Source organism: Callorhinus ursinus, unplaced genomic scaffold, assembly GCF_003265705.2.
Source record: "Callorhinus ursinus isolate GAN/ISIS: 27379988/994484 unplaced genomic scaffold, GSC_fseal_2.0 scaffold84, whole genome shotgun sequence".
Lineage (NCBI taxonomy): Eukaryota > Metazoa > Chordata > Mammalia > Carnivora > Otariidae > Callorhinus > Callorhinus ursinus.
In genome coordinates, this window is record NW_027397146.1 from 1,256,869 (window position 1) to 1,283,773 (window position 26,905).

The window sequence follows — 26,905 nt, forward strand, 5'->3', positions numbered from 1 at the left end:
GTAATTTGATGTTTAGGTTCTCTGGGAACTTTGGTATTTCTGTACTGAAAAAATGAACAGATATGGAAAGTCTGTTTATAAATCTTAAGATGTAACCATTATACTCATTCTCACCCATTTCTTGCAAAAGGGACATTTTCCCAGGAATGCAGCTGGTCATTTCCACAAATATATTTTCAAAAGATTGCATTGAACTTACATGTCTCTCATGCCAGATTGCTCATTTTATAAAAATATCTCAATAGAAACACAAATTGTCCTTGTTCAGCCTTGAAATTCCATACTGGGAATATTTTCTTAATATAGAAATTCCACTGTGGTGGTTATACCTGGTGAACAAGTTTTACTTTGTTTCTGGCTTCAAAGTTATTTAGATGCTAAGTATTAAGGGCTTATTAATTTGGCTCATGTTAAAGTGGCTCATACTATGCATGAAGGAGACCATTTTCTTACATAGGTAATTCTGAGTGAGACACCTTTGTAATGCATGATCATTGCAATTGTTTTTCATGTTAAAAGAAAGTCTTTTCTGTTTTCTTTTTTTAAAATTTCAGCTTTACTGAAATATATTTAACATATTAAAAATTATGGAATGCCTCATGAAGTTGGGTGTCATCCATGCACAGGGGCCATACCAGTCTTCTCTGCATAGTTCCAATTTCACTGTGTGTGCTGCCCAAGCGAGCTCTGCTTTCAGTTGTTCTTTAAAAGAAAGGCTAGGGGCGCCTGGGTGGCTCAGTCGTTAAGTGTCTGCCTTCAGCTCAGGTCATGGTCCCAGGGTCCTGGGATCGAGCCCCACACCGGGCTCCCTGTTTGGCGGGAAGCCTGCTTCTCCCTCTCCCACTCCTCCTGCTTGTGTTCCCTCTCTCGCTGTATCCCTCTCTGTCAAATAAATAAATAAAGTCTTAAAAAAAAAAAAAAGAAAGGTTAGATGTGAGCCCTTTATCCCTAGAGTTGTGTCTCAGGTGTTTGAGCAGGCTTTGTTGGGGACTGTTTGGGGGAGCATCGCGGACTGAAACCAATGAACCAGTTCAAAATGCCCTCTGTACTTACCACATTCATTTTCGCCTGGACCCTTCGGAATCTTTCGGGGGATCCTAGACTGGTGTTTACATTCTAAAGCTCATGAAATATTTATTGTTAGGTTTCCAAAACTTCCTTTCTGTCATTTGTAAGCTAAAATGCTTCTTGTTATTGAAGGTGCTTGAGGATGGAAAGTAAAGCAAACCAAAGACTCAGTGAAGTCATCTTGAAGATTCCCAGGGCTCCTAAAACCTATAAAAAGCCCTGAGATGTTCTGTAGTAAAAAAATCTGCTTCATTCTATTTAACTCAGCATTTTCCAAATGTACCCAACCAAGGAACACTTCATTTTTATATTTGCTTCAGACTTATTAACATTCTTTGGTGCTGTGTTCTGTGGAAGCAATGACCTTTAGGAAGGTCTGGGTTACTTGTATTAGACCATTTAATGCATGTAAGCAATGGCATCTGAGGCTGATATTCTCAAAGTCCCCAGGAGTAAGATTTACTAGCCATCTCTGAGCAAGAAGATTAGCAGCTCTTAATCACAACTTCAAGCTTCCTAGGATAACTGGCCATGAATGTTTGCATTGATTTAGGGTCCAGCAGGTTTGAAGGTAGCAAAAACTTCTGTGGTATCTCCAGTAGGTTCAGAAACTGGCCTTCTAGGCTTAGCACTTGGTCAGCCACAGAGACAACGGAAAACAATGGCCAACCCCCAAAAGGAAGAAAGAGACTCGTTGGCACAGTCCCCTCTGCTCTTTAATGCTATTGCACAGGATTGACATTCACCAGAGGTCTCTCCCCCTCTCCCTCTGTACTGAATGTCTTTGAGAGGATGGACTTTGGTAACCGTGACCATGTCCTTGGAGGGGAAGCGTGGGGACCAGCATCACAACGGTGACGACAAAGTCTCCTCCCCTTCCAAGAACACTCAGAGGAAGTGTTGCTTCAGAAAGGAGTTAAAGAAAAGAGTTTCAGAATACGTTATTTGATTCTTTTTCTTTTTGAAAAATCATCTGTTGAGCCATTAGGGTCACAGACCAAATCCAATTCCATGTTTCTGAGAACCCATCTTGTTCCACTGTAGGAAATTGAGTTTGCATATGGTTTGACAAATTAACTTTTCTTTAAAGAAACAGTAAAAAGTAATCTACTCATTCTGCAAAATTTTGAAATCCTTGGCATCAAGTTTTAGTGGGTTTTCTTTTCAATGAATATAATTGGAATTCTATTTAATATATAATTTTAAAAAGTCAGTTTCTGTTTATATAGCATATAAAGTAGATCTAATGTGGACAGTTTAATAGCAAATGTTTGTTTTATGAGCCAGTAAAGACTCATAATTAAAAATCTTAAAAGTTCAACATAAGCCCAAGCTTTCTCCTAGCTAGGGAACCCTGAGCTTCACTGTGGCAGGGTTCAGGGGGTTACATTTAAGAAAAAGTGTGATTACTTTAACCCAGATGCTGCCCTGCTACCTGTAACATCAGGACCCAGCTTCTGTGCCTCTGTTCCTGTGTTCCGTTTTTCATTTATTTTTGTTCCTGTGTTTCCCTCCGTGCCCCTCATCTTTGTTCCTTCTTCTCAGCTTCCAGAACGCTTTATGTGAATTTAAATTTTGCCAGTTTCAACCTTGTATTCTAGTTATCTGTTGACAAGTCTGATCTCTCAAAGGGCAATCCATATCACCTTCATCTCTTTATCCCCCAGAGTCTGCCCTAGAGTCTTCACTTAGAAAATGTCAATCAAATGTCTAGTAAATAAATGGGATTTAACTTATATACAACCCTTCAGGAAAGATGTGTTGTCTGATAAAGGGATGCATTCCTTTGCTTCCACAATTGAATGTCTCTTTTTTACTAAGAGCTCTCTGGGAAAGAGAACCAGGGTATTGGGACATAGGAGCTTCTCATTGTTGGCTCTTCCCCTTTCGCATCTCCCCTGTACTCCTTTCCTTACAGATGGACTGCCAATTACAGCTTTTGAGTTTCTCATTCTTCATTTTTGGTAAATTCTTGGGTTGATTCTTTTACAGATAAAACAACATTGGAATATGGGGACTAAGTGATGAAAAAGGAGATAGGAAAAGAGTAGGCTAGAGAAAGAAAGTGTCCATTGACTAAGCCTGGAAAGAGAGGCATTGCACAGCCAGCCCTGTTCGCTCAGTTTTGCGCAGTATCAGTGAGTGGCTGAAATAGGACAGAGTTATAATATGTGAAGAATAGACAAGGAAAATTGTCTGTGTAAATAGCTGACTAGGAAACTTCAGGGACAATAGGCTCAACAATGCATTCTTGGGTCTTGAGTGAGTCTAAGAGTGTTAGACTTGGTTTGATGCCATCATCCCCTTGAATAATCACAGCAGCAAACACACAAGGGGGCTTTGGTAGAGCTCTTGGGTGGGAGAGAGGTGTGACGGGGCCTTGGAACCCATCATCTCCAACCACTGGAGGGAACCAAGGTGGGAAGGAGTGGATGGAATGCACTTGAAGATTCTTGCCCTTTACAAAGCCTGAGTGCTCCTGCACTTCAGCCTTGATGCTGTAAAGAGTCTTGAAGTACACCAGACTGTCACTCTTTGCTATAGACCAGAGGTTCTCAAATACTCAAATCTTGTGTCTCACAAATCACTGTCAAGGGACTGGGCACTCACCAGGATAGAAACCAAACTCCCCTATGTTTTTCAGCAGAGGACATTGATGTGTTTAGACAGTTTGTCAGCATATTTATGATTTTTGGTGAGTTTCAAGGACATGATCAATTGCAGAAAGGTTATTGGACATAAATGTGATTGTCGATAGGCTGGGGAACCAAAATTGGGAGAAACATGAGATGTTTGTGCTTACTTCTAGTCGGCTGCAAGGTCATGGGTGGACAACGGAGGTGGGGGAGGGTGGGAGGAGGGTAGGTGGGAGATGACACGTGATGTTTGCAGATGCAAAGAGGGCCAATGTCAAGTCACAGAGAGGCGGTCCACTAGGGAGTGAGTGCTCAGGCACACTGCCACTGACTCTCAAGGTGGCCTTGGGAAAGTTAGCTAACCTCTCTGGACTCCATTTTCCTCACATGTAAAATGAGGATGGTAATGATAGAACCTTGGATTTAGTAAGTGTTTAATAAAGGTCACTTAATGTTATTACCGTGTTAAACTTTTTTAAAAAATCTGCTATCTTCCTACTACTATAAAGATAAATTCAGTAAATGTGGTTGAGTCTGGGCCCTATCCCAAGGGGGCTTTATTGCTCAAATGTAGAAATAGCATTGTAATGAGGCTGTTTTCATCTTTACAGAACTCTTAGAGCAAGGGGCCTTAAGACAGATTCTAAGCAAACTCCACCCCAGTTTCTTTGTGATTTCAGAAAGGAAATAGAAACATACCCTTGGTGATTAAATTGAAAAGTTTGCAATATTTTTCAGTTCTGCGTGGGTTTTTTTGGAATTAGCAATCTGTTTTAACTTAATGAAATCCTTTTTATTTATTTATTTTATTTATTTATTTTTTAAAAGATTTTATTTATTTATGAGAGCGAGAGTAAGAGCAAGAGAGAGAGAGAGTGAGTGTACGCACAAGCAGGGAGGGGCAGAGGGAGAGGGAGAAGCAGGCTCCCCGCTGAGCAGGGAGCCCAACATGGGGCTCGATCCCAGGTCCCTGGGACCATGACCTGAGCTGAAGGCAGACGCTTAACCAACTGAGCCACCCAGGCGCCCCAATGAAATCCTCAATTAAAAATTGAGGGATTATAACTATCAGTTTAAATGCCTCTTCCTTTATTGACTGTCACCTTCACGAGGGCAGAGACTATGTCATCCTCGTCCCTGGATTGCGAAGTGTGGCACAGGGTAGGCACTGCATGAATGCAAATAAGTGCAGTGCTTTAGCTTTTTGAGTTAGGGTGCTTTCATCTGTCCAAGTTCTGAAAGAATTCAGACTAAGTCTAGGGAAAATCAAAAGCAGATCTAAAAAAGATAGGATAAAAACCTACTGGTGCTTCCCTATTAGTTCTCGCTAGATTTTTTAAAATGTCAATTAGGAGAATATTATACATTTCATGGATTAATAGAAAATTGAGGTTGGTGTAGAGTGGCCTAGCTAGAAATGTAGGGATTTTGAGCAATAGCTTTAAAAGTACAAACTTTCAGTTATAAGATGACTATGTTTGGACATCTAACGTACAGTAATGTGACTGCAGTTAAGAGTACTGCGCTTTTTTTTTTTTTTTAAAGATTTTATTGATTTATTTGACAGAGAGAGACACAGCGAGAGAGGGAACACAAGCAGGGGGAGTGGGAAAGGGAGAAGCAGACTCCCCACTGAGCAGGGAGCCTGATGCGGGGCTCGATCCCAGGACCCTGGGATCATGACCTGAGCCGAAGGCAGATGCTTAATCGACTGAGCCACCCAGGCGCCCCAAGAGTACTGCACTTTATACCTGAAATTTGCTGAGAGTATATGTTAAGTGTTCTCACCACAAAAAAAACGATAATTATGTGAGGTGATGGATGTGTTAATTAACTTGATCGTGGTCATCATTTCACAGTGTATATGTATCGTGGTAATCATTTCACAGTGTATATGTATATCAAATCATCACATTGTACACTTTAAATATATACAGCATTATGTGTCAATTATACCTTAATAAAGCCGGAAAAAATAGAATTCTCCTCCAAACCCCACAGTCGCTCTCATTGCTAAGGAAAGACTAGCCCTAGGAATAGAAATTGAAGGAATCAGTCAGGGAAAGATAGCACCAGACAAAACATCTGGAAGAAAACCAGTACTGTCCCTGTGAATCTTCCATAGTTAAAACTCCTTTTCTGCATCTCAGGGGTGACCAGAGGTCTTGTAGCACGAGGATTCTGATTCAGCAGATCTGGAACAGCCTGAGGATTTGCTTTCAGGCAAGACCAACCCTGCTGGGCTGGGAGCCACATTTTCTTTCTTTCTTTTTTTAAAGATTTTATTCACTTATTTGACAGAGAGAGAGAGAGAGAGAGGGAGAGAGAGAGAGAGAGAGATTGAGAGGAAGAGTACAAGCAGGGGGAGTAGCAGAGGAGGAGGGAGAAGCAGGCTCTCTGCTGAGCAGGGAGTCCGATGCGGGGCTCGATCCCAGGACCCTGCTTAACGACTGAGCCACCCAGGCGCCCCTGGGGGCCACACTTTAAATAGCAGAAGTCTAATTGGCATCCCTTCTTTCAGCCTCAACTTCTTTGTAATCATCTAACCCACCCCCAGGGTGATCTTTATAAAATATCAATATCCATTATATCTTTACAAAATATCAGTTCGAGTCATAGCACCTCCAAGTGCTCCCATGTGACACTAGGGTAGACCAAATTCACACTTTGCCTCCCCCTGATATTCAAAGCTCTTTGCTTCTGGCTCCAACCTACCTTCCTAAGCATTCTTGATTTCAATCGCACTGTGTTGCATGCTGAGCAGACCTGGCACTTTATTTTTGGTTTTGTCTTGCCTTTTTTATTGTGGTAGTAAAATACACATAACATAAAATTTACCATTTTAACCACGTGTTAAGCACGCGACTGAGGGGCATTTAGTGCATCCCACTGCTGTACAGCCATAGCTGCTCTCCATCCCCACAACTTTTTCATCATCCCAAACTGAAACTCCGTACCTGTTAAACAATATTGCTCCGTTTCTCCGCCCCCCAGCCCACTGTCTTACTTTCTGTTTCTTAGCACATTTTGCTATCCGTTATTTCAATGAATCTTCACAACAGCCCAGTAAGGTGGTGCTATTATTATTCCCATTTCCTCGGTGAGGAAGCTGGGGCCCAGAAAGGTCAGGTGACTTGCCCGGGTTCACATGCTAGGCAGCAGTAAAGCCTGTGCGCTGCCAGGATGTAGTGAGCACAGGGATCGAATGAACTGCTGAAATTTCAGAACTGGCAGGACCATGGAAATGCTTTATAGACGATCCAAAGATTTAGTTGGAATATGACTAAGATCAGGAATTTAATGAATTGCTGCTTTCTTTCAGGGACATGTTCAGTTTTTACTGCACCATATAGAAACTGGAAATATCCTGCTAGAATATTGAAGGATGTAAGAAACCTTTTGCTTCTTAGTATTGTCTCAGACTAAGAGAACATGCCATACAGAATTCCCAAAAGTGCAAAACCAGTAAGAGATGTACTTGTAGATCCGACTTTGTTTCTCTATCGATCTGGGTTTGCCTGCCTTCCTTCCTTCCTTCCTTCCTTCCTTCCTTCCTTCCTTCCTTCCTTCCTTCTTCCTTCCTTCCTTCCTCCCTCCCTCCCTCCCTCCCTCCCTCCCTCCCTCCCTCCTTTCCTCCCTCCCTCTCCCTCTCTTTTTCTTTTTCTCTTTCTTTCTTTCTTTCTTTCTTTCTTTCTTTCTTTCTTTCTTTCTTTCTTTCTTTCTTTCTTTCTTTTTTCTTTCCTTTTCTTTCTCCTGTTTGTCTTTTAGGAACAGAACAGAATTAGCAGGATGAGAGATGTTCAGCAACCTTTGGCTGTTCATCAGCACTTTTCCAGGTAGGACTCAGTGTTTTTTTAACTGATTCATCCACCAAACATTTATTCAGCATAGGTTTTCTGCCAGGAACAGTTTGGGGTGTGGGGAGTACAACACTGGACACAAATCACCTGACCCTGTCCTCAGAAGGGACCACAGAAGGTGCACAAAATGAACATCAGCTTTGGTCTAGGAAAGAGTGGACATTTTACTTGTGGAGGTATGTAGATAGGCTCATTTTCTTCAGTGCCCGTCTTCCGCACCACCTCATCCAGACCAAGGCCCATGCCTGTGCAGTGAGAGCTTGCTGAAAAAACTCAGGTTAGAGAAAAGAGAACCATCCTCTGGGGATAATGCAAAGGAATCAGAAAGCCTGATCCTGTTTCTGGATCTCTTTTGGGGCATGACTTTGCCACTCGCCATTTCCTGGTTTATACAGCATTGGACTTGGCACACATGTTACCTAATCCAGTCTAGGTTAATTTTCATTCTTAATTTTATCCATTGGAAAATCATATTCCCTTAAGATGAGTATCTGATGAAATAGAGTCTTACAAGATGTAATTTTTGAAGACAGTTTTGATTGAAAATAAACTGGAAAATTCCATGATTTGGTTGATTTATTTATGCCATACACATTTAACATCATTACTGTCTACATGAGAATTGTAAATATTTCATTCTTTCTCACTGTTTGAATATCTTTAATAAACCTTATATGAGTAAGAGATGATGACTTCATTCAAATTGATGAAGCATGCCATCATGCATTTCCCCCTATAAACTTAAGAAAAAATCCCCCAGAGTCACATTGAGATTTGAAAGACCACTTTCCTTTATGTGAGCAATTGTTTATAAAAAAAAAAAAGTGTGGGTACGTTTCTCTCTCTCTGTGCATAAAGGAAGAGTTGGTCCTTGATAATGCACAGCAAATTTTATAACTACAAATGTATGGCATGATTATCCTCCACAATGGCATTTTAAATACTTTGAGGCTTTTATTTTAAAATAAACAAATATTGTAACCAGAGTAATAGCCAAAGATGGATTCACCGTTACATTCTGCTTTTCTTCAGACCCAATCTGGTTTTCTTTAGAATTCCATATAAACGTTTTAAATGATGTTTACATGAGCCAAACACTTTCTGGCCATTATTGGTCTGTGAAGGCTGCAAGCGTTTCCTTCTCTCTGTCAGTCGGGCCAGGCTGACTGACAGATTGGTCGGGGGTGGGGCGGTGGGCAAACTGATCAGAGGAGCCCAGTTAGGGCGGCTGCTGAGCTAGGACTAAATCTGCTGACTGGCTCATTGAGCCCCCCAGTGACTGCCTGGGAGAGAGGGCAGTTGTTCCTTGGTTACAGAGCACTAGCTAGTTAACTTCAGCCTCTTCAGATGTGGCACAGTGAAGATGTGCTCTCTTTCTTGCTATATCTTTCTTTTTATGAAAGATATTTTTCATGACTGCATTTGGTTATCACCAGAAACTACTGGTGACATTTTCAACTGAATTCTCCCCAGTTATGCTAGAATCCGTGATTCGTCTGTTGTTCTTTCCATGGCACTTTTAGCAGCCCTGCTTTTCTCTCTCTTCGGATTTATTTCAGCCCCTTGACTGCTGTACTTTTTCTTGGTGAACCTTCCCTATCCCTGCCTCCAGCTTCTTAGTCAGTCTTTACATTAAGGCACAACTTCCAGGTACTTTTTCTGGCCAATATCCTTAGTGCCTCTTGTCTTCCTTGGTGCTCAGGAAAACTCCAGGCAAAGATCAATCTAATCATCTCCCTCGTCCATTCCTATATGTGGGCTCTTTGTTGCTCTGGAGAAGATCTTGCTTCTGTGCTGCTTAGTACCACTCTAGAGTCATGCTCTTCCACCACACGATCATGACGAGGACATACGTTAGGTGGCAGAATAGTCCGACTCTTGTCTCTGGCCCAAGACGCCACTTAACTCATGCCATGTTAGATTTATCCAGCCGGTCCACTGCATGGTGATTGATCTCAGTGGCATCAAGAAACCTCTGTATCACCAGTTGTTTGCCCTCGATTGGGGCAATCTTGTCACAGTGGCATCAAGAAACCTCTGTATCACCAGTGGCATCAAGAAACCTCTGTATCACCAGTTGTTTGCCCTCGATTCCCTCCCTGAGAAGAGTGCATCTTACTCACAGTCCCTTAGATTGTATACTGCTGCTAATGTTAATATCTCTAATTAAAGCTACAGTGTATTGGGTGGCTACTATGTGCTCGACACAGTGCTAGCCACTTTTATGTCCATTAACTTAATTCTCACAGAAACTTTGGCATGTAGGTATTATAACTCAGACTTTACAGTTCAGGTAATTGAGACTCATAAAGATTAAGGAACTCACAAAGACCATACAACTCTAAAGGGATAGAGTTGGGATTTGAACCCAGGTCCAATTGATTCAAAGCCCAAACTCTTCACTGTTCAACACTGGCTTCCGTGTTATTTTTGAGAAGTGTTTCTTAATTTCGAATGTTACACATATAATGAACTTAAGAAATGCAAAAAAACCCTCTGGAAAACAATAAAATAAAATAACTTAAATAAAGATAAAAATATGTTTAATCACATATTGTTCCATCAGCCAGAGACACTTCTGAATGTTTTCTTTCCCTAGTCCTGTTTTCTACACGGGATTTTATTTGTTCGTGTGTGTATCATGTTTAACATGATTGGGCTAATATAACACATACAATTTTATGACCTTCTTTTTCACCTATATGATAACAAATACTTTTTCATAATGCAGATTCTTCACAAACATGCTTTTCAGTGGCCTCTGCAGTGATTAAAAAACACATGAAAAATCCACTGGGTAATGTCACAAATATGGAGACTTTCCATGAAATAAGAAATACAATCTCAGGGGGAAGGATAAAGGGAGCTCGACTCCTAGCGGTGGGCCAATATTACTCTATTTCAAATTGAAGAATGCAACAAGTGTATAGACATTTTATGTGGAGCTTCATTAAAATTCAACTTTATAAATCCTCAAGCAGAACAAGCAAAGGTGGATGAGTCTGAAATTGTGGAGAATTTGTTGGAAAGGTCATCCTCAGCCCTGAGATATGTGAGTAAATTCCTTGAATTACAAGGCTGTATGTCGTCTTCATTCCGACGTTTCTACTCCTCTAGGTTTGTGTCCAAAGAAAGTCATGATCTTGCTACTCTCTTGCCCCTCAGCCTTTTTTCTCCCCTCCGCAGCTGCACGGTGCAATTAACCATGAGCCTACCGGAGTCCTGAAATAGTTCTCAGGATGTGTTCACTTTGATTCTAATTCGGGATTAAGCCTTTAGTGTCATTTAGTCCTGATCTGTTCCTACTGGGAGATGATGGCACATGTTTTCTGTGTGTCACACAGGCCCCAGATGTGGCCCCTGCAAAATGTTTCAAGATAAGGAATTTAATGAATTGACATAACTATAGCTTTATAATAAGCCTCAGTGTCTATTAGGACACATCCTTTTACACTGTTGTTGTTCTTCGGGATTCTCGTGGATTTTTCTGACTCATTGCTCTCCATAGGAATTTTGTGATTAACTTCTGAAGTTATATAGAAAAGTAAATCTAAACAAATCTGGGTTTTGACCAGAATTACATTAATTAGTAGATTAATTGGGGAGATCTGATAGATTTATGATATCAGGACTTCTTGTCCAGGGATATGGCTTATCTTTCCATTTATTTAGATCTTCTTTTGTCTGCTTTAATAAAGACATTACTTTCTGTGTAATGTTTTAGCACACTTTTGTTAGATTAACTACCGAGCACTGTATAGTTTCTTTTTTTTAAGTAGGCTAATAGTTTTCAAAAATATTTTCATTATTGAAGTATAGTTGATATACAATGTTATATTCATTTCAGGTGCACAACATAGAGATTTGACATTTATATACATTATGAAATGCTCACCATGATAAGTGTAGTCCCCATCTGTCACCATACAAGGCTACTACATTGTATTATTGAGTACATTCCCTATGCTGCACTTTTCATCTCCGTGACTTCTTTATTTTGTAACTGGAAGTTTGTACCTCTTCATCCCCTTCACCTACTTTGCCCATCCCCCCACCCTCTCCCCTCTGGCAACCACCAGTTTCTTTTCTATATGAAGAAACCTATAAATTTATTTAAAAACATGAAAAAGTGATTTGTGTAATTACAGAGAGATAACTTTTTTTGGAAATATATAAGACCAAAAGTATGTATAGTGCAATTTTAATAAATTACAATCTGGTGATTGAAGTTTGTAAAATTAAAACATAATTTTCATAATCATTCAGTTATATTTGTCTAATTTCCTTTGTTTAAACGTTTTTCAGAGGTTTCTTGTTTGACCCACAAATTATTTAGAAGTATGTTATTTAATTTCCAAGTGTTCAGGGGTTTTCCAGATATTAGGATGTTTATTTATTATTGATGTCTAATTTAATTCTATTTTGATAAGACAACATAATCTGTATGATTTTAATGCTTTAAATTTACTGAAACTGGTTTTATGGTCCAGCATATTTTGAATCTTTAAAACAATTACATATAGAATGTAAAACGTCTCTGTTCTATAGTTGCTAGGCATCGTGTTCTGTAAACACACAGGCCAAGTTTGTTGGCAGAGTAGTAAGTCTGCAATACCCTTACTTATTTTCTGTTTACTTGCTCCATTGATTACTGGTAATGCTACGGTGAGCGCTGTGATTTGTGTAAGACTGTTGAATCACAGATCTGTACTTCTGAAACAAATAACGCAACATATATTAAGATAAAAGAAAAAGAAGAAGATAGCAGGAGAGGAAGAATGAAGGGGAGTAAGTCAGAGGGGGAGACGAACCAGGAGAGATGATGGGCTCTGAAAAACAAACTGAGGGTTCTGGAGGGGAGGAGGGTAGGGGGATGGGTTAGCCTGGTGATGGGTATTAAAGAGGGCACATTCTGCGTGGAGCACTGGGTGTTATGAACAAACAATGAATCATGGAACACTACACCAAGACAAATGATGTAATATATGGTGATTAACATAACAATAAAAAATTAAAAAAATTTTTAAATAAAAAAAAAAAAGAAGAGTTGAACTCACCAAATGAAATTGTGGGTTTGTTTATTTCTTCTTTCAGCTCTTACTTCATGTTGAAGCTTTGTAATTAAGTGTATACCTATTTAGGATTGTTATGTTTTCTTGATTCCTTTATCATTGTGAAACATCCCTCTTTTTCCTTAGTACTATGCTTTACCTGAAGTCTTCTTTGTCTGATATTAATTAGCCATTCAACCTTTATATCATTAGGATTACATAGTATATATGTTTCTATTCTTTTACTTGTAACCTAGCTGTGTCTTTATAATTAAGGTATCTTGTAGACACTTGAATAGTTGACCCTTGAACAACACAAGTTTGAACTGCACAGGTCCACTTATATGTAGATTTTTAAATAAATACAGGACAGTACTGTAAATGTATGTTCTCTTCCTTATGATTTTCTCAATACTAACGTTTCCTTTTCTCCAGCTTACTTTATTGTAAGAACGCAGTACATAATACATATAACATCCAAAATCTGTGTTAATCGACTGTTTATGTTATCAGTAAGGCTTCCACTCAACAGTAGGCTATTAGTAGTTAAGTTTTAGGGGAGTCAAAAGTTAAATGTGCATTTTCAACTATGTGGGGGGTGTCAGTGCCCTAACCCCTCACATCGTTCAAGGGTAGTTTGGCCTTCCTTTTCTTTTTCTTCTTTTTTAAGATTTTATTTATTTATTTGAGAGAGAGAGATAGCGGGAGAGAGCATGAACGGGGAGGAGAAGGAGAAGCAAGCTTCCCACGAACAGGGAGCCTGATGCGGGGCTAGATCCCAGAACCCTGGGATCACGACCTGAGCTGAAGGCAGATACTTAACTGACTGAGCCACCCAGGCATCCCTATTTTTTATTTTTTTGAAAGATTTTATTTATTTGTTAGAGAGAGTGCAAGCACAGGGGGCTAGGGGCAGAGGGAGCGGGAGAAGCAGGCTCCCCGCTGAGGAGGGAGCCCCATGTGGGGCTTGATCCCAGAATCCTGGGATCACGACCTGACCAGAAGACAGACGCTTAACCGACTGAGCCACACAGGCGCCCCTTGGCCTTACTTTTCTGTCCAGTTTTAGCAGTTCCAGACTTTACATTTGTGTCTGTTGATAGTTAATATAATTATTAATATGGTTAAATTTAAGTCTACCATCTTACTACATGTTTTCTGTTTGTCCCATTTGATCTTTGTTATCTTTGTCTTCTTTTTCTTCTTTCTTTTGAATTAAATGAGTATTTAATTAGTATGCCATTTTATCTTTTTTGATTTATAATTTATATCACATGTGTGTTTTATTTGTTGCTCTAGGCAGTTTATAGTATACATCTTTAACTTATTACTGTGTGCTGTGAACTCCTATTGTGCCACTTTATGTATAATGTAAGAACCTGACAACAGTACATTGTTATTGTCCACCCTCCTGTCGTTTGCGTTGTTATTATCATAGGTTTGACTTCTACACATATTATAAGCCCTACAGTCGTTTGTTTTTATTTCAGTTCTCTTGGACATAAAGAGGAAAAAAATTATTTTATATTTATCTACATATATATCATTGCCAGTGCTTTTCATGTCTTTATGTAAATCTGAGTTTCCATCTGATGTCATTTTCCTTTTACCTGAAGTACTTCCTTTAACATTTCTGGTAGTGGTAATGTACTGGCCTTGACTTCTTTCAGGTTTTGTTCATCTAAAGGTGTCCTTATCCTCAACTTCTTTGAAGGGTGTATTTTTGTTGGATATAGAATTCTAGCTTGATTCCAAACCCTTCCCCCAGCACTTTAAAGATGTTTCAGTTTCTTTTGGCTTGGGTTGTTTGATAAGAAGTCAGACACAGGTCATTTTTTTTTCTCTTGTATTAAATGTGTTTATTTGTTTGCTTTTAAGATTTTCTTTTTATAATTGGTTTTCAGCAGTTTGTTTATTATATGCCTTAGTGAGTTTTCCATTGTGTTTATTTTCTTGGATTCATTGAGCTTCTTGAATATGGGTTTATATTTTTCATCCAGTATGGAAAAAATGGCCATTATTCAAATTATTTTGCCTCCCCTTTCTGGGAATCCAGTTACATATATTTTAGATGGCTTGATTTTATCCCACAGTGAGGCTCTGTGCATTTTCTCAGTCTTTTTTCTCCACTCTGCTGGATGAAACTCAGATCTGTCTTCCAGCCATGCATAAGCTATGATTGTTTAAAACGTTTTGAATTTACTGGGTTTGTTCTTTCCCTGGTAGTTGTTCCTTGATTGGTCGTGTAGAGTATCACCTTGCACAGGCACAAGTTAAGTGTTCAGCCAAAGGTTCAAGGGACTCTGTATTCAGATTTCTGGAGTTTGTTTGTTTTGCCATAGCTTTTTTCTTTCTGGTATTCTGCTCCACAAATTCCAACCACCTTGGCTTTCCTGAACTCTTATTTCTGTCTCCTAATCTCAGTGAGACCACTGTACTCTGCTTGGGATTCTGCTTCACGAACCATGGTCTGAACGTACCTTTAGGTAGAAAGCTGGGATTATTGTAGTGTTTGTCTCATTTTTGCTCTTATCTCAGGGATCACAGGCATGTGCTGCCTGCTGTCCAATGTTTCCAAATAGGTATTTCCTCTAATTTGTCCAGTCTCTTAGTTGTTCATGGCAGGAGGCTATTCCATGGCCATAAGCAGTAGTCCCTATAAATTTCTGTTTTGATTGCATCTTCAAAAAATATTTTCTAAATGCTGGTATAAAGGAACAAAATTAACTTTTATATATTAATCTGGTATATAGCAATCTTGCTGAAGTATTTTATTATTTTAGTAAATTGCAGAATCTCTTGGATTTTTTATGTAGATAATCATAGTGTTCATGAATGAGGACTTTTATTTTTCCTTTCCAAGAGCTATTGATTTTATTTCTTTTTCTTATCTTAATGCATTGGTTAGTACTTTTAGCACTATGTATTAAATGTTTTAGCAGCCAGTCTTATTTTTTTTCCTGAATATAAAGAATTCCTCTAATGCTCTACCTTTGAGTATGATCTTTGTATGCTTTTGGTTGTTTCCCTTTATCAGGTTAAAGAAGCTCCTATCTCTACCTAGTCTGTTAAAAAAAGTATACATGTGTTTTGAATGATATCAAATGCATTTTCTGCATCTACTGAGATGATCACATTCTTTTTTTTGTCTGATATATTGAATTATATTTTTTCTAATGTGAAATTATCTTAGTATTTCTAGAGTTAGCCTAAGTTTTTAAATACTCTCTTGGTTTGGGTTTGATAATTTTACTTAGGATTTTGCATCTGGATCATAAATAAAATTGGCTTGTAAAATTTTCCCTTTTGATGCTTCCTTTATCTGGTTTGGTATAAAGAATATACTAGGATTATAAAAAGAGTTGAGAGGTGAGAGACTTCTTTATCTGTTTTCTGGAATAATTTGCATGAAATATGATACACCTATTATTTAAATGTTTGGAAGTATCAGTCTCTGAATGCCTTGGGACTGTTTTGTTTAGATTAGGTTAGGTTGCTTTTCTGTGGATAGATTTTTAATTATTGCATTAATTTCTTTACATTTATATGATTGCTTCCAATTTTCTTTGTATTATTAAAGAGGTTTAATAGGTGAAAATACATTTTTCTAGGAAATATTTCATCTCTGTTTTCAAATTTATGGTCATAGAGCTGATCATACTACTTCTTACCATCTCAAATTCATATGTATGCACTTTCCATTCCAGAATATGTCTTCTCCTTTATTTCTTGATCTATCTGGTATAACAATATTTTATTTTATTGTTTTTTTTTAATTAACAGATTTTTTTGACCTGTTCTATTGTATCTTTTTTATCAAAGTGTTTTTCTCATCCTATCATTATTATTTCCTTGCATCTCCTTTATCTGGCTTTACTCTTATTTAATTTTTTAAAGATTTTATTTACTCATTTGACAAAGAGACAGCAAGAGAGGGAACACAAGCAGGGGGAATGGAAGAGGGAGAAGCAAGCTTCCCACCTAGCAGGGAGCCCGATGCAGGGCTCCATCCCAGGACCCTGAGATTATGACCCGAGCCGAAGGCGGACACCCAACGACTGGGCCACCCAGGCACCCCAGCTTTACTCTTATTTTTACAATTTGTTTTGTTGACTGCTTAGCTCATTTATTTTCATTTTTTTCTCATGAGTATTTAAGGGTCTAAATTCCTTGGTGTTGCTTTAGCTGAATTTTATAGGTTTTAATATATAGTATTTTACAGTCCTTCAGTTCTAAATATTTTCTGATTTTCAGAGCTATTTAGGAAATTTTGTTTTTGTTGTTGCTGTTGTCTTAAATATTCAGATCTACAGGGTTTTATGTTATCTTTTTGTTCTTGATTTCTAATTAAATGGCATTAGGACTGGAGCATATGGTTCTTTGGTAGTTGTTGATCTGTTTTATGGCCTAGAATGGCCCATTTGTGTTTCATGCTCTGAAATTCCACTATGATGTTTCAAATGTGGTTTTATTTTAATTTATCCAGATTGGGTCACATTTTCCATTCTGGGAAAATTTTAGCCATTATTTCTTTACTGCCTTTCTCTAATTCTTGCTATTCTCTTCATCTGGAACTCCTATTAGAACTATATTAGGCTTTCCCATTCTGTTATGCATGTTTCATAATCTCTTGTTTCTTATTTTCCACTTTACTATCTCTCTGTAGAGGCAATATGGTAAATTTCTTCATGTCTGTATTCCATTTATTAATTTTCTCATCTGTTTTTTAAATTTATTTTATTTTATTTTTTAAAAGATTTTATTTATTTATTTGAGAGAGAGAGAGAGAGAGTGAGCACACAAGCTGGGGGAGCAGCAGGCAGAGGGAGAGGGAGAACCAGACTCCCCGCTGAGCAGGGAGCATGATGCAGGGCTGGATCCCAGGGTCCTGGAATTATGACCCAAGCCAAAGGCAGATGCTTAACTGACTGAGCCACCCAGGCGCCCCTATTTATTTATTTGAGAGAGAGAGAGATAAAGGGTGGGGAGGGTCAGAGGGAGAGAGAGAATCAGACTCCCTGCTGAGCATGGAGCCTGACCTCATGACCCCTGAGATCAGGACCTGAGCCAAAAGCAAGAGTCACCGTCAACTGACTGAGCCACCAGGTGCCCCTCATCTGGTTTTTCTTAATACATGCTTAATCCATCCTTTTGAAATTAATTCCATTGAATATGTTTTTATTTATAGAATTTCACTTTTGTTGTTTTTCATGTCTACCTGGTTTTTCTCATGTTTTCAGTTCCATCTATTTTGTTTTTCATATTTCTAAACACAATTATTTTATAATGGCTTTTAGATCTTTTAATTATTTCAAGTTCTTGGAGGTCTCATACTGCTGGGGTGGTGCTGGTGTGTGTGTGTCCTATATGGTGGATTGTTTCCTTACATAACTTTCTAATTCTGGATGGTGAGCCCGTCTTCAGCATTACCTTACCTGTGGAAATTCTGTGGAACTTGTCTTTAGAGAGTATCTCTCCAGAATGGGTTTGTCTTTGCATCCCTTAGAGCCCTATTCAGTCTAATAGCACCCTTTTTTTCCTACCCAGAGAACATGCTGAGATAGCCAAACTTCCTTGTTTTCTTCCTTTGTGTCAGGAGGGCTTTTTAAATGAAACCAAAGCCTCCGGGAGTCTTGCCTGTATGTAGGGAGGAGGTGGTGGGTTTTAGTTTCAATGCTTTGCTTGGATTTTCTGTCACCAAAGAGGGCCTTAATATCCGAGGTCCTTTGTTGCATAGCTTTGCTTCCTGGTCCTCACAACAGCACTGGTTGGGGTACTAACCAGCTTTGGTTTTCAGCATCTTCTCAGTGTTGTACCCCTAAGCTCTCCCTTACTTTCTTGAGAGCTTTTGAAGGATGTTTGTTATGTTTTAGCTGCTTCTTATTTAACAGACATGTATTTGAACGTCATTGACTTCTATGACCTTGAGGTAATGTGTGAGTCTAATTATACAATTCAAAGCAGAGGACTTTGGTGATTTTAGGGCCATTTTTTATATGCCCAGGATTTCTGTGATAGCAGCAATAAATGCAGATTTTGTCTATTGTGGCATGGTATTGTGTATAGATATGAAACTTTTAACCCACATCTGTCTTTGTTTCAAGTGTTCTTCAAGTTAGTGGATGTTAAAGGAATTTTAAGGGTATGGAATTAAACGTACAGATACTTTTGGATTAAGTTGTGTAACTTCACAGAATGTTTTTGTAACTTTTTCAAATATATTCATTTGTAATGCTATTGTGACTAAATTTATTGGGGATCAGACAACAAAGCAAGTCTTCAACATCTACATAACGTATGAGAGGGTTTTTGGTACTTAATGAAATTCTGTCTTTAAAAGAAGTAGGCATTCCTTAAGGGAAAGGTGCTATGCAATTGAGAATTCTGATTAGTCTTATTGCTTTATTGTGATTCATCATAGACTGACTTCTTAGTAAAATGTTGTTCCACTTTGATTTCAGAATTGTTACATCACTGAATAATGGATGAGGCTGACAGAGAAGAGAAAAGGTATGAATTCATAACTCACTGATATTGCTGTCAAAGCCCTCTCCCCTGTCTTCTGTCTTCTGTTCCTGTTTCACGTCTTTGCAAACTCCTACTTCCTTGGGGAAGCCTGACTCAGGGAAATTTGGTCTCTCCAGTGGGTTTTCGATAACCCCTGGCCCCAAGTCTATTATAATACTTAGTGCATTACCTATGTACCTGACAACCTCCCTCATCAAACTGTGTCTTCCATGACTTACACAGTGGCTGCCAGGAGCTGACACTAAATAATTGCTTTACACTCCCTGGTAGGTTTAGAAGCCTGTTTTGGGGCCATGGTTTGCCTGGAGCTTAAATTCGTGTATGTTTGAAAAGATAAATTACCTTATTTTTCCAGTTCAAGCATCTAAAGTAAATTACTGAATGAGAAGAAATCAGAGAAGGAGACAAACCACAAGAAATCCTTAACTCTGGGAAACAATCTGAGGTTTGCTGAAGGGGAGGTGCGTTGGGGGATGGGGTAACTGGGTGATGGGCATTAAAGAGGGCACAGGATTGATGAGCACTGGGTGTTATACACAACTGATGAATTATTGAACACTATATCTGAAACTGACGATGTACAAATATTGGCTAATTGACTTTAAATTAAAAAATATGTTAGTTTAAAAAAATAAATTCCAGTGCACTGATCAAAAAGTTTTTGTCCAAATTTTTCAGCATGATCTGTTTTTCAAAGTTAAAAAAAAAAGATTTCAATTAGCCTTTTATTGTTCAGCCTTCTCTCTGAGATGGAGCAATGGCTTTGCAAGAGCCTCTTGAGTAATTAGGTATCATATAGAAAGAATTTTCTTTAATCAGAAGTACTCTTGTAAAAGCAGGTAAGAATATATGGTGGAACAAAGATCCACCAGTAAATTCAAGTTAATTTGGATTTAACTTATTTTATATAATTCTTAGGTTACTGTGCCAGACACTGTGCTGGGCTTTGCGCTGGAAGACACTGAGACAGGTGTGGTCCCTACCCTCGAGGACCTCCCAGTCTAAGGGAGATGAGATTGGTTTTCATTTCCTCATTTTAATATTGGCAGTTATTATTGTCCTGTGAATGATCAAGGATCTGGGTTTTTGCTCAGAAGTTGACATTAACAATTCCCTTTCTCTCTTCTTATTTCTTCTCCATCCATTGTTTCATCATCTGGATTCCTAGACCTACCCTTACCATTAACAATGCTGATTGTTTTTTGTCACTTAGGGATGTACCTAATATATCTGAAAATAAAAAGAAGGACCGGTTTAATGCCTTCTTTAAGGAACTGCGTGCCATGCTGCAAACTCATGGTTATCCTGTGAAGGGAGACAGATCTAAAACAGCGCAGGACACTACCACCCCTTCACAGAAGAAGGAAGGTTTGATCTGGGCACCCCGACTCATCCTTATAGCTTTTTGATTAGCCATGTTGAAAATTGGTTGCGGGTGGGACAGCTGGGTCTCTCCCTTTACTTCAAACATCTTTGGGAGGGATTAATGAAGAGAGGATCTCCTGAAGCCCCTTCTAATACACAGATACGTAGTTTGTCTCTATTCATAGTTTGTTTATAGCCAATGCTGAAAATGTTGTTAGGGTTCATGTAAAAGTGGAACAAGGAAATGAGAATTAATAGAAGTATACTGGGCAAGAATAATGCAAATTTCTGTATCTTAGGCACTTGAAGCATATGGTAAATGTTGCTAAGGGAAACGTGGCCCTGAGGGTGTAAAACAGTACCTATAATATTTAAGTAGACTTAATTCAAAACATCTGAACAGGTTATACCCATATGCATATAATCATGCTGTAAAAATCTGTTACTTAAAAAAATATTTTCTTGACCCCATGATGCTTCTATTACTCTATTTCTGTGCCCTCTTCACAGCACAACTTCTTGAAAGGATTGTACGGGCCCTGTCCCCACATCCTCATCCCTCATTCTTTCCTCAGTCCACTCCCCTGGGGCTACAGGTTTCACTGCTCCAGTACAGCTACTTTTGTCAGGGGTAACAGTGACCTCCACACTGCTGAATTATTTGGTCCTTAACTCTCCACATCTTTCTTGGCCTTTTTAAAAACACTGGACCGGTGACCACTCCTTTCTTCTTGAAGGACTTTTCTCCTGGCTTCCAGAATAACACACTCACCTGGTTTCTCTCTTAGCTCATTGGCTGCTCCTTCCCTTTTTTTCTTCTTTCTACCTTTCCACTTTCCCTTTCAACCTCCGAACACCAGTGTGCCCCAGAGCTCAGTCCTTGGACCTTTTTTCTTCTCTAGCTACACTCATTTCCTAGGTAATCTCATCCAGTCTCTTAACTTGAAGTGCTACCTGGATGTCAGTGACCCCTGCTTGTAACTAGCCCTGACCTACCTGAGGTCCATACTTGAGAACTGTACTCATTATTAAATCAGCAAGAGTTTCCTATGTGACTTCTTCACTTGGATATCTAATAGAAAAGTTAACATGGCCATAAAGGAACTCTTGGTCCCTCTCTACTCCACTGCCTCTCAGCGCCCGCCGCCCCCCCCAGGTTTCCTTATTCCAGTAACGGATACCACCAGTCATTCTTCCAGCTGCCCAAGCTAAAAATGTATAAATCATTCTTGTGTCCTCCATTTCTTCCACCTCCTCATCTAATTCTTCAGCAAGCCCTTTTGGTTTTGCCTCTAAAATGTATCTCAAATCCATTCACTTCTCCCCATTTCTATAGCCTTGGTATACCAACCAAATGCAGGCCACCAGCATCTGTTACTTTTGTAGAAGCCTCCTAGGTATACTCTGCTTCTAGGCTTGCTCCCCAGTTTGATCTATTTTGCACAAAATACCATAGTGGTCTTTTATTTTTTATTTTATTTTTTTAAAGATATTTATTTATTTATTTATTTAACAGACACACACACACAGAGAGAGAGAGAGAGAGAGAGAGCACAAGCAGGGGGAGCGGCAGGCAGAGGGAGAGGGAGAAGCAGGCTCTCTGCTGAGCAGGGAGCCTGACATGGGGCTCGATCCCAGGACCCTGGGATCGTGACCTGAGCCCAAGGCAGACCCTTTAACCAACTGAGCCATCCATAGTGTGCCCCCATAGTGGTCTTTTAAAAACATGTCACTAGGGGCACCTGGGTGGTTCAGTTGGTTAAGCGTCCAACTCTTGATTTCGGCTCAGGTCATGATCTCAGGGTTGTGAGATCGAGCTCTGCACTGGGTGTGGAGCCTGCTTAAGGTTCTCTCTCTCCCTTTCCCTATGCCTCTCCCCTCAAAACACATATCACTCTCCTGCTTAAAAGTATCTCATATTCCACTTAGAATAATGTCAACTCCTTAACATATACCTTACATGATCTGACCCTGCCTGTCTCTCAAACTTCATTTCCTACTACTGTATCCCTTGGTCATCCTACTGTAGCCACTCTGGCCTCTCGTTTGTAATTTAAATAGGCCAAATTCTTTTCTGCTTCTTTTGTACTTACTCCTTCCTCTGCTCAAGATGCTTTGCCCCCAGGTTTTCCTGTGGCTGTCTTCCTGTCATTCCTGTCCATGTGTGTGTTGTCTGTCTACCCCTCTCACCGTTCTGTAAGATACAGAAGGACAGTCACGTCACTTGTCTTGTTTGTACTATATTCTGAGCCTCTAGAACAGAACAGGATACGTAGTTGGAGCTCAGTAAATGTTAGTTAAATAATGGGGCACCTGGGTTGTGCAGTTGGTTAAGCATCTGACTCTTGGTTTTGGCTCACGTTGTAGATCTCAGGGTCGTGAGATCGAGCCCTGTGTTGGGCTCCATGCTCAGCGCAGCGTCTGCTTGAGTTTCTTTCTCCCTCTCCCTCTGCCCTCCACTCGTGCTCTCTCAAATAAATAAATCTTTAAAAAATATTAGTTAAATAAACGAATGAATGAGGTTTAGTTTAATAAGAATTATCAAGTCCCTATTATGAGTTAAGTACTATGCTAGATACTGGGGTTTTAGCAAAGAATTGGATATGGTGCCCGTCCTACAAGCAAAACAAGAATAAATTTATGGATAATAGTAATGTAAAAAGCCCTTTATGGTTGATTGATAAAATACATTGGTTTTATTATCTTGGAAATATGTAGACTCTCTTCAGTCTTACTTATTTCTTTGGAGGGAGTGTAGGAGATGAAAATCACTAGGTAGAGCTGAAAGTCAGTGGGGAAATGACTTCAGCAATCAGCTATGAGAGAGTGTCATGGGTTTTTTCTTGATCTTGAGGAGCTGTGACCAGAATTGAGTTTCCAGGCTGGGACAGTAGTCAGAAACACTGATCATGAGGCATTTATGCAATTGGTGTGGTTTATTTTTATATTCCATCATTTCCCAGACAGTTATACACCCTCTTTTCATTCCCTCTTCAGTGAGGGCTCTGATGCTTTTCTGCTCATGCTTGGCCTCCTTATTATCCAAATCTACTGATAGGAAAGGATCTGAGACTCTTACCCACTGAGAAAACAAGCTCTGTTATCAGAATTATCCTTGTCAGGGCATTTAACATTTTTAAAAGGGATCAAAGTTGTATGCCATGGGTCTCTAACTGTTCTGTGAGGAGAAGAAACTAACAGTTATTGACATGCATTAAAATAACTGGAGATTGGAGGGCTGTGTTAGGGAAATCCCTGTATTAGTGAAGTTAGTGGACTATAGGTCGGATTGGGGCAGGTGGTGGGGACAGATGTTGATAGCAAAGGCTCTGAGTGAGCACAGCATCAGAAACAGTGTTCATTGGGAAAACTGGAAAACCTTGAAGAATGAAGAAGGATGGTTGGGAGATGCAACTTTATTAACAGCTTTGAAGAGATATGAGATAGGGCTTAAAGATATTCTAGTTAGGTGTCTGGATCTGCCTAGAGGCCTTGACACAGCCATACCTTCGCTGGCATATTATGATTACTGGGTTTAGGTGGAATGCAGAAGACTTAAAGAAGTCAAGAAAAGGAAGGAACTGGAGGTTGAAAATCATGAAGTTTTTGGCGAGGTGTGTACAGTGCAAATTGAATTGGATGATCTTCAAGGTCTTTTTCAATTTGAAACACTTCTCTGTTTATGATAATTTACAAGCAATTAGTTAGTCTACATCAGCTCCTTCATTAGCACTCAGCATTTTCTCATGAGAGTCTTTTCTATAAAATTAATTATAACTCTGAAAAATCTAATACCCATAGCTAATCATTTTAATGTGACAGTTTTCTATCCTTTCTTTGTTTTTCTAAAAAGGCAAAGTCAATCCAGAAACCTCCAGAGAGCAATCTGATTGGATTCCATCGTTTCATAGCTATGAAGACTTCAAGTGCAAGACACTACAAGTAAGAGGGGGTTTGTTCTTGGCTTACCTCATATGTTAGAACACGTCCAATAGAAGATAAAGAATAGTGTTTTTCACAGTGTGACTAAGAGACCATGCATCTCAGGATTACCTAGGGAGCTTGGTAAAAATACAGATTCCTGGGACCCACCTTAAACTGTCTGAATCAGAGTCTCAATTCTGGTAGGGCCAGGAGCCTGCATTTCTAACAGGCTCTTCAGATGCTTCTTATAACTGAGTTTTGGAAACCACTCATCTTGAGTGACAACAAATACGAACAAGTCTTTGTTCATGGCAAATTAAATAATATCTGGTAGACCCTTCAAAATAGGTTGTTAGCCTCTAAAAAACAGGCCTTCAAGTCTTACTTTTTCCCCTCAAGGACATGAGGTGTTTATGGTTTCTAGCTCCAAGGAAACTGCTTAGTTTCACTAAGTTCAAAGGCCAAAAGCTAAAGCCTGAATGACCATGGTCTTTTGAGTCAGACAGGGCTATGATTTGTGCCTTTGTCATTTACTTGCTCTGTGCCCTTGAGAGAGTTATTGTCCCTGAGCCTTGATTTCTTTCTCTGTAAAATGGGTATTAAAAAATCTCTTTCACTGAGTTGTGAGAATAAAGTGGATAGGTGTAAAATATCTAACACACTTCCTCGCTCCCTTCTCCATGTCGTTCAGTTTCCCATGTTTTCTATTCCTGTGTCTCTCTGTGTTGAGATCTGAGTCATTTCTTCAGCTCTGTTTTCTTTCCAGCTGTGTTCCAGCATGCTATTTAACTGTATAGTGAGTTTTTATTTTTTGACGATAATATCATTTCTAGAAATTGTGTTTCTTTTTCACATCTGCCTGGTCAGTTCTGAGTCTCTTGTTCCTTCATCGTATTTTCAATACCCGTTGTTATTTATTTAAGCCATTTAAGGAAACTTATTTTATATTTTATCTTCAATAATTCCAGTATGTACTGTTTTTTAATCTGATTCTGCATTTTATTATTTGTACTGCCCCTTGTTCATGATGTTTCATTTCTTCCTGGTGTTATTAATATCTTATTATAAGCTCATGTTATTTGGAGCTTTATCCACATGAATTCCTTGAGCCCTGGTTTTAGAATGATTCTCTAGGGATGATTTCAGTTTCTTTTTACTAGATGCCTGGGGTCAGGAACCCCTTAAACTGAATAATGGGCTTGGGCTGTGGAAGTCTACACAGGCAGTTCGTGAATTCCAGCTCCCAATCTGTGTGAGTGTGGGCCTCTGTTTAGCACTTCTAAGAAGAGACTAGTTTCGGTTTTCCCTCTCTAGCCAGAGCCGAGGCTCAGGCAGGCATGTGCATTCACTGTCTCCCTTTGCTGGATAAGATCTATTTTGCCTGCTAAGAGTGTTACCCTTTGGGAAGCTTGGTTTTATGCAGAAGTCTCTGATTTCACTTCCCACCTTGTGTAAGCCTGGGTTTGCTTTCTCTCCCCCAATCTCTATGCCATCAGTATTGTACAGGTATTTCCAAGGCAAATACAGACTCCAATATCCCCTTTCCTTTTAATTCCCATGTTCTAGTCATTTCCGATACCAGATTGTTTGCTTTACTTTACAATAAGCTTGGTCTTTTTATGAAAAAGAAGTTTTTATATACTTTATTCATCATTTTAGGGGTTCTTTACCAGGAGGCATTTGTCTGGATATCAAATCCATTATATAGCAGGAAAGTAATGGAAATATCCATATTTATAAGTAGGTGACTAAACTGACCACAAATAAAATGCCCTGCAAAATATTCTTAGCATTTTTGAAATTAATTTTGAATTAAATGTGAAACAACCTACATACGGAAATGAATCTTCCTAGCTTGTGTTGGAGAGTTTTGTATTAATTGGGTATACGTTAAAATTTGTTTGTCTAAGTGACACATCATTTGATAAACAGCTCATGCTTAAGGTTAAGTAGATCCTGTGTAGGAGGCAGAATAATGGAATTTTAATTAAGTCTGTGTCTGCTTTATTGATATTTAAGGACCACAATACATTTTCAGTGTGCTATTATAATTATTTATGCATTTTGAAATAAAGCTATCATTTTATTATTGTTCCACTATTTAATTACACTATTATTCTCTCTTCATTAGTCATTAGATGGCTTTATGATAATACTGAGCACAGACGGAGTGATAATTTTTGTCCCTGGAAACATCACTTGTCTCCTTGGCCATTTACCAGTAAGTTTTTCCAGTTTGGTGGGAAGGATCATTCTGGTTTATTGTTTAGAGGTTCATCATTTGTTTTCAGGAGCATATAACTCATCAGAGAAGATGTTTGCTCAATGTTGTCAAAATGTGCACCTGTTTTATTGTCATCTTCATTGGTTTCAGTTTTAGATCTATAATAACAAAATTCTGATATGAGGTAATGCAGTGCTGTGTGTGTGTGTGTGTGTGTGTGTGTGTGAGACTGTGTGTGTGTGTGTGTGT

The 26,905-nt window shown here is 39.0% G+C and overlaps 1 protein-coding gene and 1 non-coding gene across 3 annotated transcripts in view; one reads left to right on the plus strand and one right to left on the minus strand.

Annotated features, from left to right (window-relative positions):
* Positions 1-26,905, plus strand: part of PASD1 (PAS domain containing repressor 1) — a 191,345-nt gene that overhangs the window by 115,974 nt on the left and 48,466 nt on the right. For both annotated transcript variants that reach the window (XM_073887869.1, XM_073887870.1), the window contains 4 exons: positions 19,077-19,125; positions 20,357-20,511; positions 24,362-24,450; positions 26,564-26,653. In XM_073887869.1, coding sequence (XP_073743970.1) covers positions 19,097-19,125; positions 20,357-20,511; positions 24,362-24,450; positions 26,564-26,653 — 363 coding nt within the window. In that variant the 5' untranslated portion in view covers positions 19,077-19,096. The remainder of the gene's footprint in view (positions 1-19,076; positions 19,126-20,356; positions 20,512-24,361; positions 24,451-26,563; positions 26,654-26,905) is intronic.
* Positions 582-688, minus strand: LOC112816431 (U6 spliceosomal RNA). The gene has a single exon (XR_003206171.1). It is a non-coding gene; the product is annotated as a U6 spliceosomal RNA (small nuclear RNA).